We start from the raw sequence: 15,000 nt of genomic DNA, 5'->3' as shown, positions 1-15,000 counted from the left end.
GTGTGTTGTGTGTGTGTGTGTGTGTGTGTGTGTGTGTGTGTGTGTGTGTGTGTGTGTGTGTGTGTGTGAGAGAGAGAGAGAGAGTGTCTGTGTCAGTGTCAGTGTCAGTGTCAGTGTCTGTGTGCACGTGTGCATATACGTTTGTGTGTGTGTGCACTCATGCCTCTGTGTGTGTGTGTGTGTGTGTGTGTGTGTGTGTGTGTGTGTGTGTGTGTGTGTGTGTGTGTGTGTGTGTGTGTGTGTGTGTGTGTGTGTGTGTGTGTGTGTGTGTGTACAGTCTCATTTCAATCATATTAGGGACGAACATTCAGCACTTTGGCCCACATTGAGTTGAATTTTATACAGTACCACTATCGACTCCATTTGAGTTAGTCTGAGAATCTGGCAGTAGCATGGCTTTTAGCGCATCATCAGTGATTCGGTTTAGTGTGCTAACTGACTCAATCGGATTTACTGTAGGCCTACTGATTTATGCTATGCTACTGTTGCTTTCAGGGGTGTCATGGTCATGGATAAAAGGTGAGATTGAGTTAACAGCCCCTCACGTACAGTAGGCTGTAAGGAATCTGGAATTTTATTTTAGTGAGGCTTTCAAAACATGTTAACTTAACTAACGGTTTGTCGTTGTTTCAACTCAGAAGTTTCAAACAACTAAGAAAGTTGACTTGAAACCAGGATAAACCTCAGGTTGACATATGCCTTGAAACAAAAATAAATCTCCATTCTCTGATTAACACTGGGTCTATGATGGATGTATTACGTTACGTTACGTGTAAGTCAAGTTGCGCTAAAAAGAATGGGGTTCATTTTTAGAATGTGCGCTGCGCTGCCTCATCTGTTGTAGCCAGTTCCATTGATTGTAGTGGAATCTTTAATTATTAGGAAAGGTAAGTCTTTGACTAATGCCTCTTTTCCACTGCCGGTATTCTGGTAGGCCTACAGCTCAACAAAGCGCGACTCGGCCGGCACTTTTTGCTTTTCGAATAGGCACGACACAGCTCAATCACGAAGCAAAAAGTGGTGTCAGAGTCGCGCTTTGTCGCTGTAGGCCTATGAGAAAACCAGCAGTGGAAAAGAGGCATTAGTGCATCCAGTGCAGTCCCAGCTCTTCTTCTCATCTCTCTGTCTGTCTTTCATCTACGGTCTCTCTTCTGTCTCTGTGTCATGTGACTCTGTCTACCTTTCCATCTCACCTCTGGTCTTTTGTTTACACTTCATCTCTCTTTTGTCTTTCTTTCATTTGCTTTCTCCCCACCCACGTAGCTGTCCTGTCTTTCTCACAATTAAGCAGTCCATCCCTACTCTGTTCACTCGTTAGCTCTCCGCAGCTCTCCTCTGTTTTTTTCTTGAATCTCTTTCACCAGTTTTCTTTTTGCATTTGTTTTTTTTCTGTACGTCTCTGTTAACTTTCCAGCTCTTTTACATGTTCTGTAACTCTCTTCATTTCTCTGTCTCTCATATATCAGACATGCGCCGTGCTTACACCGCGTTCCTGTGTGCAACGCATGATTTGTTTTCATGCATTCTAACGGTTTCGGACTGATAATGGACACGTTCTGTGGACGTACTGTGGATGTCCGCGCCGTTGGTGTGCATGTACCGTCACTCTGTCTTTCTCTTATTCTCTCCATCTGTCCTTCCTTCTGTGTCCCCTGTTCATTCTGACTGCCTGATTGCCTCTGTCTTGTCTTTCTCTGGCATTCACCCTTTCCTTCTCTCCTGTGCTCTCTCATTTACTCTCTCCATCTCTGCCTTGTTTTCGTGTGAACTCTTCCCCCTATCTCTCTAATGTATTGACTGACTTGTGGGTTTGTTGTCTTTGTGGTTTGTTTTTCCTTTTTTTAACGAATAGTGATGTACTGCCCAGTTTGGTATAACTGTATTCATGTATTGACATCTGTTCCTTTTTCCTCTGTTTCTCTCCCTCTGCTTGGTTTCTCTCTCCACCTCTCCTGCTTCGCTCTCCCTCTACATCCTCTCCTCCTCTTCCTCTCTCCGTCAGCAGGCAGGTAGGCAGCTGCTGTGTGGTGAGGGTGAGAGGGCCTCCTGACCTCATCCGTCCTCCTCCACAATCCACTCATCACAGCAGTAGGCCCAACACACTGTTGCCCCCAGGCTGCCTCTGGGTTCTGTGGCGGTCCTGTCTCCCTCAGCTCCACCCCACGGCTGCCTCTGGGTCCTGTAGCGGTCCTGACCCCCCCCCCCCCCCTCCCCCTCCTGGCTGCCCCCGTCCGGACTCCCTCTGCTTCCCCTGGCTGCACTGTAGAGCTGCAGGAAGAACCGTCACAGCAGCCACACCAGCACCCAGTCTCAGGTGGGCTTTCAGCAGTATCTCAGGTGTCATAGTTTTGTCTCGATTGTCGCTACTGCCCTTTCACCCCAGCCCTGTGTGTGTGTGTGTGTGTGTGTGTGTGTGTGTGTGTGTGTGTGTGTGTGTGTGTGTGTGTGTGTGTGTGTGTGTGTGTGTGTGTGTGTGTGTGTGTGTGTGTGTGTGTGTGGTCCTAGAGAGCGTCAGTGGTTCAGGATAGAGAGAGAAATAGTACAAAGTATGTACATGACCATGTGTAGCTAAGTGTCAGCTAAGTAATGTGATGTATTTCTTGCTGCAGTTGGGGTTCGACTGTGGACACATGTTCCTAGACAGTGTTGGTGGGCAGTAGCCAGTCATGTATGAGCTAGAGTAGTGTTTCTCAACCTTTTTTGAACAAACACCCCCTTGACCTATTTGTAAGCCTCCCAACGCCCCCCTTGACCTCATCATAAGTCTGCCAACAACCCCCTGGGTATTGAAAAATAAAATAGACTAAGCCCCGCCCCCAATCAGCTGTATCCTTCTCAACGTCCCCCTAGTGCCCCCCCCAACGCCCCCTGGGGGGCTGTAGCGCCCCCGTTGAGAAACACTAGGCTAGAGAGAGCAATGACATACCTGTTTATAGAGAGAAATAATGTGTGTATTGAATTCTTTGCTGCAGGTGGGCCTCGACAGTGGACGCGTGTCCCTAGGCCAGGGGTGGGCAATTATTTTGGCCCAAGGGCCTCATTGGGTTTAGAAAGTTGATCAAAGGGAAATGGTGTACGCCAACGTAATTACACCATTGTCAGTTATGCCATTCCTGCTGATTGTATCTAGTAGATGTAGACTTTGGTAATCTTAGGTTTCCAAGACCCTTGTTTTTAGGTAGCCAATTTAAGAATGTGTGACCATATGAATCTGCATTTTTTTCTTGAAAAGGCTCTGAGGGTTGCATGAAATGGCTGAGCAGGCCGCATGTGGCCCCCGGACCTGAGTTTGCCCACGTCTGAACTAAGCAGTGTTGGTGGGCAGTAGCCAGTCATGTTCTGTATGGGATAGAGAGAGCAATAATATACTAATATAGAGAGAGAAATAATGTGTGTATTCCTTTTTGCAGGTGGGCCTCGACTGTGGACGCGTGCTCCTAGGCAGCAGTGGTCGGCAGGCGGTGGGCGGTAGCCAGCCTATAGGCAGCCATGTACGGGAGCGGCCGCACGGTGAGCCACCTGGAGAGCAGCCCTGCCCGCTCGCCTCGCCTGCCGCGCTCCCCACGCCTGGGCCACCGCCGGGCCCACAGCAGCGGGGGCAGCGGCGGCAGCGGCGGTGGCAAGACCCTCTCCATGGAGAACATCCAGTCCCTGAACGCCGCCTATGCCACCTCGGGCCCCATGTACCTGAGTGACCACGAGGGCCTGGGGGGGCTCGGGGGCCTGGGCATGGGCAGCGGTAGCATCATGGGCTCCACCAGCCACCACGCCACCTACCCGCGCGGCACCATGACCCTGGGCCGCTCCACGGGGCGCGCCATGTACGGCGGCCGCATCTCGGGCATGGGCAGCACGCCCAACATCGCCTCGGCCGGCCTGCCCCACTCGCACCTCGACCTCCTGGGCTACGGCCTGGGCGGCACCTCAGCGGCCGACTTGGGCTCGCTCTCCATGCTCTCCATGCACCACCCCCACCACCACCACCACCACCAGCAGCACCACGGCACGCCCTCGGCCCTGCTTCGGCAGGCGGTGCGGGGGGTGGGGGGCGGAGGCGGCGGGGAGCTGCTGGAGATGCAGCACCAGATGCGCGACATGCAGCGCGAGAACGAGCTGCTGCGGCGCGAGCTGGAGCTCAAGGACACCAAGCTGGGCTCCTCGGCCAACAGCATCAAGAGCTTCTGGAGCCCCGAGCTGAAGAAGGAGCGCGTGATGCGCAAGGAGGAGGCGGCCCGCACCTCCGTGCTCAAGGAGCAGATGCGGGTCACGCACGAGGAGAACCAGGTCAGAGAGGAGACCCGTCTTTACACCTCATGCTACTACTAGCGCCTCTACACACACACACATGCGCGCACACATGCACACACATGCACACACACACACACACACACACACACACACACACACACACACACACACACACACACACACACACACACACACACACACACACACACACACACACACACACACGCACACACACACACACGCACACACACACCTCTCTCTTGACTCTTGATGTCTGTCTAGCTAATCTCTATATCTCCAAGCTCTTGCTCTCTATATATCTATATCTCTTAATCTCTCTCTCAAAATCTGCCTTTTGGTCATTCTCTTTTTTAAATGCTCTTTTTTAAGCCATTGCATTCTGTACTTTACACAGCATTTCTCTTCCATTTCGTTATATCTGTCTGTCTGTCTGTCTGTCTGTCTGTCTGTCTGTCTGTCTGTCTGTCTGTCTGTCTGTCTGTCTGTCTGTCTGTCTGTCTGTGTATCTGTCTGTCAGTTTGTGTCCTCAAAGTCTGTTTGTGTCCTTGTTGTGTGTGTGGTGTTGAGCAGATGTTAAGGATCTGCTTGTCTGCACATGGAAACCCCCTTATTGGAATGATTCATGCGGATTAATGGCTCATCAGGAGGAATGCTCAAGGAGCCAAAAAAGGTGTCAAGAGCTGCATCCTCTTATAATGTCTATCATAGACAACTCCACACCCTCTAACAAAAACGTAGACAGCTCAAGAATCGGCTTACAATAACACAACTCCGCATGCACTTGCAATAACATAGACAACTTCACGTCTGCTTACATAAACAACTTCACGTTAGGGATGCAAATTATCGATTAATTCATTAATCGTTAGTTGATTTCCTTATCGATCGACTTGCGATTAATTGATGAGTGGCGTTTTTCCCCCGAAATCTCCATGTTTCTCGAAAGAAAACCTTCTAAATCTAAAAATGTATATTAAAAGGTGAGATAAAATGCTACATTTAAATGAATTCCATTTAAATTCTTTAATCCAAGGGTGATTTAATGTTCCCACTATTCACACACCTCTTCACGCACACTCTTCTCATGCTCATTTCACTTGGGTCTCTTGTCAGTTGAATTGACGATTAATTGTGATTAATGTTTTTTTAAACGATTAATCGTTTGCATCCCTACTTCACGTCCGCTTACCATAACATGACGACGTCATGTCCGCTTACAATAACGCAGACAACTCTACATCGGCTTACAATAACATAGACAACTCTACATCGGCTTACAATGACGTAGACAACTCTACATCGACTTACAAGAGCATAGACAAGTCAATATGGTCTTACAATAACATAGGCCTATACGTCGGCTGGTGTCTGTGTAATATTAGACCAAATCATACAGATGAGTACATCTGAGAGAGCACAAAGGCTTGCAGAAAGGGCTTCCTCAAGAGGCAATGGTACTTTTTTTCGGTAACACTTTATTTTAGGGACACATCTATTACCACTAATGCATACAATGCTAATGCCTGCATAAGTAACTTGTAAGGCATGTACTAAGCAAACACTAAGGCCTACTAGGTCTTTACTAAGGTTAAATTGGTAATAAATCCCTTATTGTGCATGAACAAGACATTTGTGAATACATGCCCAACACATGTTTGATTTTGCTTTGTACATGCCTTACAAGTTACTTATACAGGCACATTGTATGTATTAGTGCCAATAGATGTATCCCTAAAATAAAGTGTTACCTTTTTTTCTTTAAGAAGGATAGGGAATTTCAGGTTTGTGGTTGATGTTATTTTATTAATCCTGTCCAAGGATGGCAGGTATATTATTATGGCAACTCTCCATTAACTGATGACAAAATGAAATGCACGGTTGCATTCACAATATTGGGAAAGGGATAAATAAGCGTTCATGTTTATCTTCTCAAATTGGCAGCTTATGTTGGTCACAAATCATTGGCAACTTACACTGGACATCATTTGGCTGTGGCTGATGAAATATTGGTATTGCATTGACTGTGAAAAAACAAACAGCTCCCTCGTTTAGAGTATATCTTCCTTAATGCAGCACTGTCAACCGTAGTAGTAATTGCATCTGGTCACATCCACACAGTAAGCACTGGCTTAAGACACTAAATTGTCAAAGCACACTGTTCATTGTGGAGCGGCTGTGCTATTATAGAGCCATGCTTGGCCGGCGACGTGTTGACAGGTGATTTAAATGAGAACTAGGCAGTGTTTTGTGGCGTCACATGTGGGGAATCTCAAAATAGGTGCAACATTTGCAGCAGCTCAACAGCAGTCAGTCTGGTGATGACAGAATTGGAAATGAGAATTGGACAGGATGCACAAGATCTTTTTGAACTACATCTGATTTGAACAACCTATTTGATTTTTGCTACATATGTAGGCCTACTACAGCACTGACATCAAACAATTCCCCAGCAAGACTCTGATGTGTCCATATTTGGAGCATTTACACATCTGATCATTGTAATGTGTCTCGTCATGAACAGCTTTTGTTGTGTTTGTTGTTTTGAGCTCCAGGGATAATCTCACACTGTGCTCTTGATGGGCTAGCGATACGAGGATTAGATTAGTAGAGATGAATAAAGGATTATTAATGCCAGAGGACATTGAAATTACCACAAGTGGAGAAGTAGGATCCAGAAAGTGTCTCTAATCAGTCCTGCCATATATTCTTTCCCGCTAATTCAATTATGCAGCTGATATGAGATGTAAAGTATAGTAGGCAAGTTAGTTATCATAGTTTCCTGTAGAAGATTTGTAGGTGCTGTTTCATGTAAAATTCTATGTATGATATGAAACCCAAAAAAACTAAACCCTGTATATCATTTTCTTAAAGTAGCTTTAGAAATTAGCACAATACAAAATTATTGTTTCTCCGGTGGACCTAGTCAAGATGGTGGAGGTATTTGTTGTCAAGGTGCCCGTGTTTTCTATAAAGTGCTAGTGCAAATCGTGATTAGTAAAATCACCTGTGTGTGTTTAGAGGGCAGGCAGGCACACACGGCATGACTTTGACTTTCTCTTTATGCTTCATTTTCCGCCACGGCACGAGGGTGTCATTTCCCACAGTCAAGGTCAGAACAGCCACTTATGATGATTCCTAGTGTATTCATTATGGTTTATATGATCATTCCCGCTGTGCGTGATGAAGTCATGGATGTGGGTCTGGTAAGTGTCTGCTGTCTGATGTCTGCTGCCCTACTACAGGTGGCTTTGGCTGCTACAGTAGGTGACCCTTAGTGGATGCCGAGCACTTCCCCTCTGCTTTCTCTCAGCTTCGCTATAACTCCCAATTTATCACTCCATCTCTCTCTCTCTCTCTCTCTCTCTCTCTCTCTCTCTCTCTCTCTCTCTCTCTCTCTCTCTCTCTCTCTCTCTCTCTCTCTCTCTCTCCCTCACCCTCACTACCTCTGTCACCACTATCCCTTACCCCGCTCTCACCGCGCTTTCTCTCTCTGTCACTCTCACTCTTTCTTTCTCTCTCTCTCTCTCTCTGCCTCCCTCTCTGTCTGTCGCTGTCGTTCTGCTTGGATGAGAGAGACTGAGGAGACATGGCCTACTTACGTCACTCATGGTGGGCTCTCTTTGGAAAAGGATTGTCAAGGACAAAGTGTTCTTGTGCATGCCCGTGTGTGTGTACGTGTGGGTGTGTGTACGCGTGCGTACATACGAGTGTGAGTGCCTGTGTGTGTGTGTGTGTGTGTGTTTGTGCGTGCGTGCGTGTGGTAGTTCTTCATCCACTGTATCTACCTCTCTCTATTGTGCCTTCTGTGTTGAAGGCGCATGCTCTTCATGTCTGTAGTCTCCCCTCTACTCTCTTTGCTGTGTCTAGCTGCGGCTGTTGGGCTGTCCTTGGAACTGACTCTCTGGTTCTCTCTGGTACTGACACACTGTCACGTCATGCTGCCTCTCTCCTCCTGTCACATCACCTCACCTTAGCTGCATCTACTGGCACCATGACAAGGGAATTCATATTGCATTAGTATGAGAATGTGAATGTACAATTACATACATTATATTACATTTTATACATTACATGACATTCATTTTACATTATACCTTACATTACATAGATAGATAGATAGTATCGCGATACAAAGAGGCAGTATGGTGACGTTTTGATATGGTAACGTTTTGATAACCATCTGCCCAGAAAACAACTACATGATATGAAGTGATAGTGCTTCCAAGTATCATCATTATTATATAAAAACTTTTAAAAATTATTTGTAACCTCTTGTAACCTATTCTACCTTTGAACTATCATAGTTTTTATTCATAAAGATTATAATGTTGGCAAATGTAAAATCGAGGGGTGTATCGAACCGTAGGTCATGTATCGTGATACATGATAGATAGATAGATAGATAGATAGATAGATAGATAGATAGATAGATAGATAGATAGATAGATAGATAGATAGATAGATAGATAGATAGATAGATAGATAGATAGATAGATAGATAGATAGATAGATAGATAGCCTATGTAATTGATACAGAACATGCAATACCTACATGCAATGATAATACATATACGCACAGTACATACAGTACACACAGTATACACGTACATGTCTCATTCTCTCTTTCGCTCTCTCTGCTCTCTCTCTCTCTCTCACTGACACACACACCGGTGAATGTACAGGCCACAGCACGTGTACAGCAGTATGAGTCACTGTGTGGAGAGGAGGTGAGAGGAGGTGGAGAGGAGATGGCGAGGAGGTGTTTTGAATAGACATTGAAGGCTGTCAAGGCCAGGGGGCGTCATGGGAAGACGTTGCCAAGGGCCTACTGTAAGTGACTAAGTGTGAAAGGCAAGTGCTTACAGTATGCACGTCATTCAGCATCTCCCAAGGTTTCAAGTCTACAATGCATCCACTATCTGCAGTAATGTTCTGTAGGGTACAGGCACAGGTTCAATATCCACTTGTTAGTGGAGAGGAGTATGTATGTGTAGGCCTATGTACTTTAAGGCCGTATGCGTTATGTCCTTTTGTGAAGAGTGTGTGTGACTTCAGCCCTATTGAAGCTTTGTGTGTGTGTGTGTGTGTGTGTGTGTGTGTGTGTGTGTGTGTGTGTGTGTGTGTGTGTGTGTGTGTGTGTGTGTGTGTGTGTGTGTGTGTGTGTGTGTGTGTGTGTGTGCGTGCGTGCGTGCGTTTGTACGTGCGTGCGTGCGTGTGTGCGTGTGTGTGTGTGTGTGTGTGTGTGTGTGTGTGTGTGTGTGTGTGTGTGTGTGTGTGTGTGTGTGTGTGTGTGTGTGTGTGTGTTTGTGTTTTTGTTTGCGTATGTGTATGTACTGTATGTGTGCCCTCCAAGTCCATCTGGCCAGACCTCCTCTTGCCTTAGAAGATAGGCAGCATATTATTCAGCTTTGCATACGCACACCACTGATGCCATTGACACCACTGAGGTCACTCATCACACTACCGTATAACTCCCAAGGTCGCAGCACTGTCCCGTCACAGTGTCCTGTCACCTCATAGTGTCTATTTATGCTTACACATTGCCTATACAGTATATCACGAAAGTGAATACACCCCTCACAGTTTTGCAGATTTTTGAGTATATCTTTTCATAGGAAAGCATTACAGAAATTTTACTTTGACACAATGATTAGTGACCTTTTAACAACATATTTAACCGCTTAAATTTCTTGTTCACTCAAAAAAAACAAAATACAGCCATGAATGTTTGAACATGCACTCACAAAAGTGAGTACACCCCAGATTACGATCAGGTAGAGAAGGGGCTGTTGGCTCGAATCGTCTTGAAATGAAACGAAATGAAAAGGGATGACAAGGGAGGTCATCAGTGTGTGTTTCAACCTTTCTTTGCATTGAACTTTTACATTTTGAGTCTGCATAGATTAGTGTGAGATTTGAATGCAATCCTATGGAGAATATCATGATCTGCTTCAGTAGTCACAGTGCATGTTGACATGCATGTTTGTTTTAGGTGTATTTCAATTTGCCAATGTTGACAGCATTCATGCATCCCCAAACCATGTCAGTCCCACTACCATGCTTGGCTATTGAGAGAATACACCTTTTTTGTAAAACTCACTTGTTTACGACCACACATGCTTGACACCGTCTAAAGCAAATAACCCACATCACATAATGTACAGTGCCCTCCATAATTATTGGCACCCCTGGTTGAGATGTGTTAAAAGCCTTAAAATAAATTCAGTGTTTATTGCAGAAGAATACTGTCACACTGAAAATTGTAGAAAAATGTAGCCTTCAACTCAAATGAATTGTAAGAAAATAAAAAAATCCCTGACTAAAAAATAATTATTTTTCATTAAATCACCTGTTCCACAATTATTGGCACCCTTAACAATTCCCAGGAAATAAATATAATTGCAGCATTTCTGTCATTTCTACAGTAGTTTACAAAGTTTACCAGAGTATGTAGGAACATTTAATTAGTAATTCATCACTTCCTGTTTCCCTGGGGTATAAATATGACGTGACACCGAGGCCATTTCTCTTATCCACTCTTAAACATGGGAAAGACAAAGGAACACAGCATACAAGTGAGGCAGATGTGCGTCGACCTTCACAGGTCAGGCAGAGGCTACAAGAAGATTGCCACTCAACTGCAGCTGCCCATATCCACTGTGAGAGGAATAATTAAGAAGTTCAAAACAACTGGAACAGTGGTAAACAAGCCTGGACGAGGACCCAAGTTTATTTTGCCACCACGCACAGTGATGAGGATGGTAAGAGAAATCAAAAGATCTCCAAAGCTCACTGTTACAGAATTACAACAAATGGTAGCATCCTGGGGTCACAAAGTCTCCAAATCAACCATCAGGCGCTGTCTACACGCCAACAAGCTGTTTGGGAGGCATGCACGAAGAAAACCTTTCCTCACTCACAATCATAAACGCAAGCGTCTGGAGTTCGCCAAGCGGTATTGGGGCTTCAACTGGGACCGTGTGCTTTGGTCAGATGAGACCAAGATTGAGCTTTTTGGCAACAAACACTCTAAGTGGGTCTGGCGTACCACGAAAGATGCGCATGCTGAAAAGCACCTCATACCCACTGTGAAGTATGGGGGTGGGTCAGTGATGCTGTGGGGCTGTTTCGCTTCCAAAGGCCCTGGGAACCTTGTTAGGGTGCATGGCATCATGAATGCTTTGAAATACCAGGACATTTTAAATCAAAATCTGTTGCCCTCTGCCCGAAAGCTGAAGCTGGGTCGTCACTGGGTCTTTCAGCAAGACAATGACCCTAAACATATGGCCAAATCTACACAGAAATGGTTCACCAGACACAAAATCAAGCTCCTCCCATGGCCATCTCAGTCCCCTGACCTCAACCCCATTGAGAACCTGTGGGGTGAGCTGAAGAGGAGAGTACAGAGGAGAGGACCCAGGTCTCTGGATGATTTAGAGAGATTCTGCAAAGAGGAATGGCTGAAGATCCCTCTTTCTGTCTTTTCCCATCTTGTGAAACATTATAGGAGAAGATTAGGTGCTGTTTTGTTGGCAAAAGGGGGTTGTACAAAATATTAACACCAGGGGTGCTAATAATTGTGGCACACATTATTTGATGTCAAATAATTATTTCTTTATGTGGGATTTTTTCCCCACTGAATAAATGCACTTGTATTGAAGGTTGGATTTTTCTCTTTTTTTCCATTAAGGTCCCATATTATTTAGAAAAAAAATAAAATAATTGGAAGCTAAAAAACACATCTCAACCAGGGGTGCCAATAATTATGGAGGGCACTGTATGTGGATATGCATGTGTGTGTGTTTTAGTCTGCATGCGTTTTCCATACGTGTGTGTGTGTGTGTGTGTGTGTGTGTGTGTGTGTGTGTGTGTGTGTGTGTGTGTGTGTGTGTGTGTGTGTGTGTGTATGTGTGTGTGTGTGTGTGTGTGTGTGTGTGTGTGTGTGTGTGTGTGTGTGTGTGTGTGTGTGTGTGTGTGTGTGCCTGTGCATCTTTGCACCTGTGCTTGTATAAGCTGATATAAGCATATTATAGAAGTTCCACTGGTTATTGCTATCTATTACTGTCACCTGGCTAGAGGCGGACTTGTCTAAGGTATTGACAGACTGCCTGTGTGTGACAGTGCAAACAGCGTCTCCACTTATAGCCCCCTCCCTACCATGCTAATCATAGCTTATGCACATAGTAACCCCCTTTGTATGTGTATCCCGTATCCCACTATTCATTGGTTATGCACACATCCTTTTGTTTGTGTATCCCAAATAGCTTAATGTGTCCCAGATAGCTGTGTCTTGGAAATAAGAAGTCTCTATTGCCAGTAGCCTGGCTCTCTCCTCTACAAAGCTTGATCTGGGCAAGATGTCGTAATCTCAGAGTTCTCAGAGTTCTCAGGCCGGCTTAAGACACACCTATCAAACGCCTCTGTGTGCTAACTGGCCAAAGCCATACTAAATCAGACCATTTGACTTTAAAGGATTAAAGGACTTAAAGCCTTTATTCAGATTGGACAGTTGGAGAATGTGAGAAGTGAGTGGGATAGGATCATTGGGAATGTCCTCTTGCCAGAATTGAACCTGGGTGTGTTGAACAGTCAGTGCCTTAGCCGTTTGAGCCACAGCTGAGGCCCATTTGTTCTTCTTGCTGACCTGCCTGCAAGATTGATGACAGCAGGAGTCGCCTTGAACCTGGCCTGGTTGATCTGTCATTCAGAGAGAGCCAGCATAATAACAGTGGAAAACAGTAAACATTACAAAATGCACACCCTCAATAGTCAAGTCAAGTCAAGTGTACTTTATTGTCAAAAATCTATGTAACAAGGTTAGCACAGAAGTTTGAAATTGCATTTGACTGGTCCAATATCCTAGTCCAATATATTCTGTATTCAACACAGCTTGCATGTACAATAAATCAGGTGTAGAATCCTAAAACCTGGAAATATTCAGTCACAAAATGTGCATTTATTCATGAATAAATCCTGCGAGTATCACACAGCAGTAGCAGTAGTACAGTAGGGTTACTATTGCTTACGTGTATATTTGTGTCAGCTGTCATGGCTAGAGTGCATGGAGAGTAATGGTGAAAGAGGCATCTCCTGAGAAAAGCAGTGACCCGCGAGGGGATAGCCATGGAGCACAGCACAACAGAACAGAACAGAGCTACTGTTACTGCCTCTCTGCAGAACTAATAGACTGTGCTAGTCTAGCCTCGGGTTAAACACACACGTTTCCTGTGTGAGTGTGAGAGAGGAAGAGAGCGATTTTGCACTCTGGCGTCTCTCTCTCTCTCTCTCTCTCTCTCTCTCTCTCTCTCTCTCTCTCTCTCTCTCTCTCTCTCTCTCTCTCTCTAAATATCTCATCCTTTCTTTCTCTCTCTGTATGCAAGAGAGAAAGAGAGAGAGAGATGGAGAGACAGAGAGGGTGTCTTTGTTTGCGACTGAGTGATTATGTGTGTGTTTGAGGATAAATTGTGTGCTGTTTGCGGTGAAATATGCCTGGGATTATGTCGCATTAGATATGTACTCAAGTGATCATGTACAAAGTACTCTCTGAAATTCAATTTTATTAGTTTGTGACTGATGTCAGCAATCGGCTATTGTATTGTATTTCTAATACAAGAGGACTTTCTTAAAAGAAAGTCATCGACTGGACTGTGCACCTTTGTGGATATTAATTTGGATTCAATACGAGCATTACGTATGGATAACGTTTTTTTGCACTTTTTCAATGCCTTGTTTTGTTTTCTCCTCCACTAACATTGTAAGCAGATATAACAGTATGTAGCATGGTGTATTAAACTCCAAACGCCATTGCTCATCTTTCAATGAATCCACACGATCTTCAGCATGTTTACCACAATACAGGCTGTCTACTTTAATTCTCGGGTAAAAACCCTTGTGAATTGGGCACATTCAAGCTGTGTGTGTGTGTGTGTGTGTGTGTGTGTGTGTGTGTGTGTGTGTGTGTGTGTGTGTGTGTGTGTGTGTGTGTGTGTGTGTGCGTGTGTGCGTGTGTGCGTGTGTGCGTGTGTGCGTGTGTGTGTGTGTGTGTGTGTGTGTGTGAGAGAGAGAGAGAGAGAGAGAGATCCACAGAGACAGAGACAGAGAAAGCTATTTCTGTGGCAAAAAAGCAAGTAGTAGCCATATGGGTGCGGCTTAATAGGAGGTTGGCAACAAAGGCAATTATCAACCTTGTGGGCGTGGCTAAACATGTGGCACGAAGATGATTGGATGAGTCCATGTGTGTGGGTGTGTCTTCTCCGCCACATCCCACATCTATTTTGTCCCTCTTCATTAGTTTCCTGGACGGGTGTTGCAGATAATGATCATGATCTCCCAAGAGAGAGAGAGAAAGAGACACCAGCCCATCTAATGAATGAGCTCAGTGTCGGCACGTAGGCAGGCAGGCCAGGACAGGGCTGGACTGGTCATTTGGCATAAAGGGAATTTTCCCATAGGACCGGCAGTCCTTAGCCCTTTGAGGAATAAGGATTTTCCCCCAGTTCTTCTAGAATTGTACCTAAACACTCTACAGCTCCCATAGAGGTCTGTGTTAAAAATCCCACAAAGTCCTTATGACATCATAATGAGAATTCAACATTTTAGCAAAATTCTAATCACATATTTGTGATGGTACTCCTCAAAGGGTTAAGGGCAGAGAGACCAGTGGACTATTAGTGTATATTACAGTCTACCAGGGTTGCTGTGTGTGGGCTGGTCTATGCCAAAAATGCCCGG

At 45.2% G+C, this 15,000-nt stretch overlaps 1 protein-coding gene across 1 annotated transcript in view; it reads left to right on the top strand.

Annotated features, from left to right (window-relative positions):
• Positions 1-3,489: 3,489 nt before the first annotated feature.
• The window catches only part of erc2 (ELKS/RAB6-interacting/CAST family member 2), an 81,372-nt gene continuing 69,861 nt past the window's right edge, over positions 3,490-15,000 (top strand). The window contains exon 1 of the mRNA XM_063216505.1: positions 3,490-4,284. Coding sequence (XP_063072575.1) covers positions 3,490-4,284 — 795 coding nt within the window. The remainder of the gene's footprint in view (positions 4,285-15,000) is intronic.

The sequence above is a fragment of the Engraulis encrasicolus genome, chromosome 14, assembly GCF_034702125.1.
Source record: "Engraulis encrasicolus isolate BLACKSEA-1 chromosome 14, IST_EnEncr_1.0, whole genome shotgun sequence".
Lineage (NCBI taxonomy): Eukaryota > Metazoa > Chordata > Actinopteri > Clupeiformes > Engraulidae > Engraulis > Engraulis encrasicolus.
This window is presented reverse-complemented; position numbering and strand designations above follow the sequence as displayed.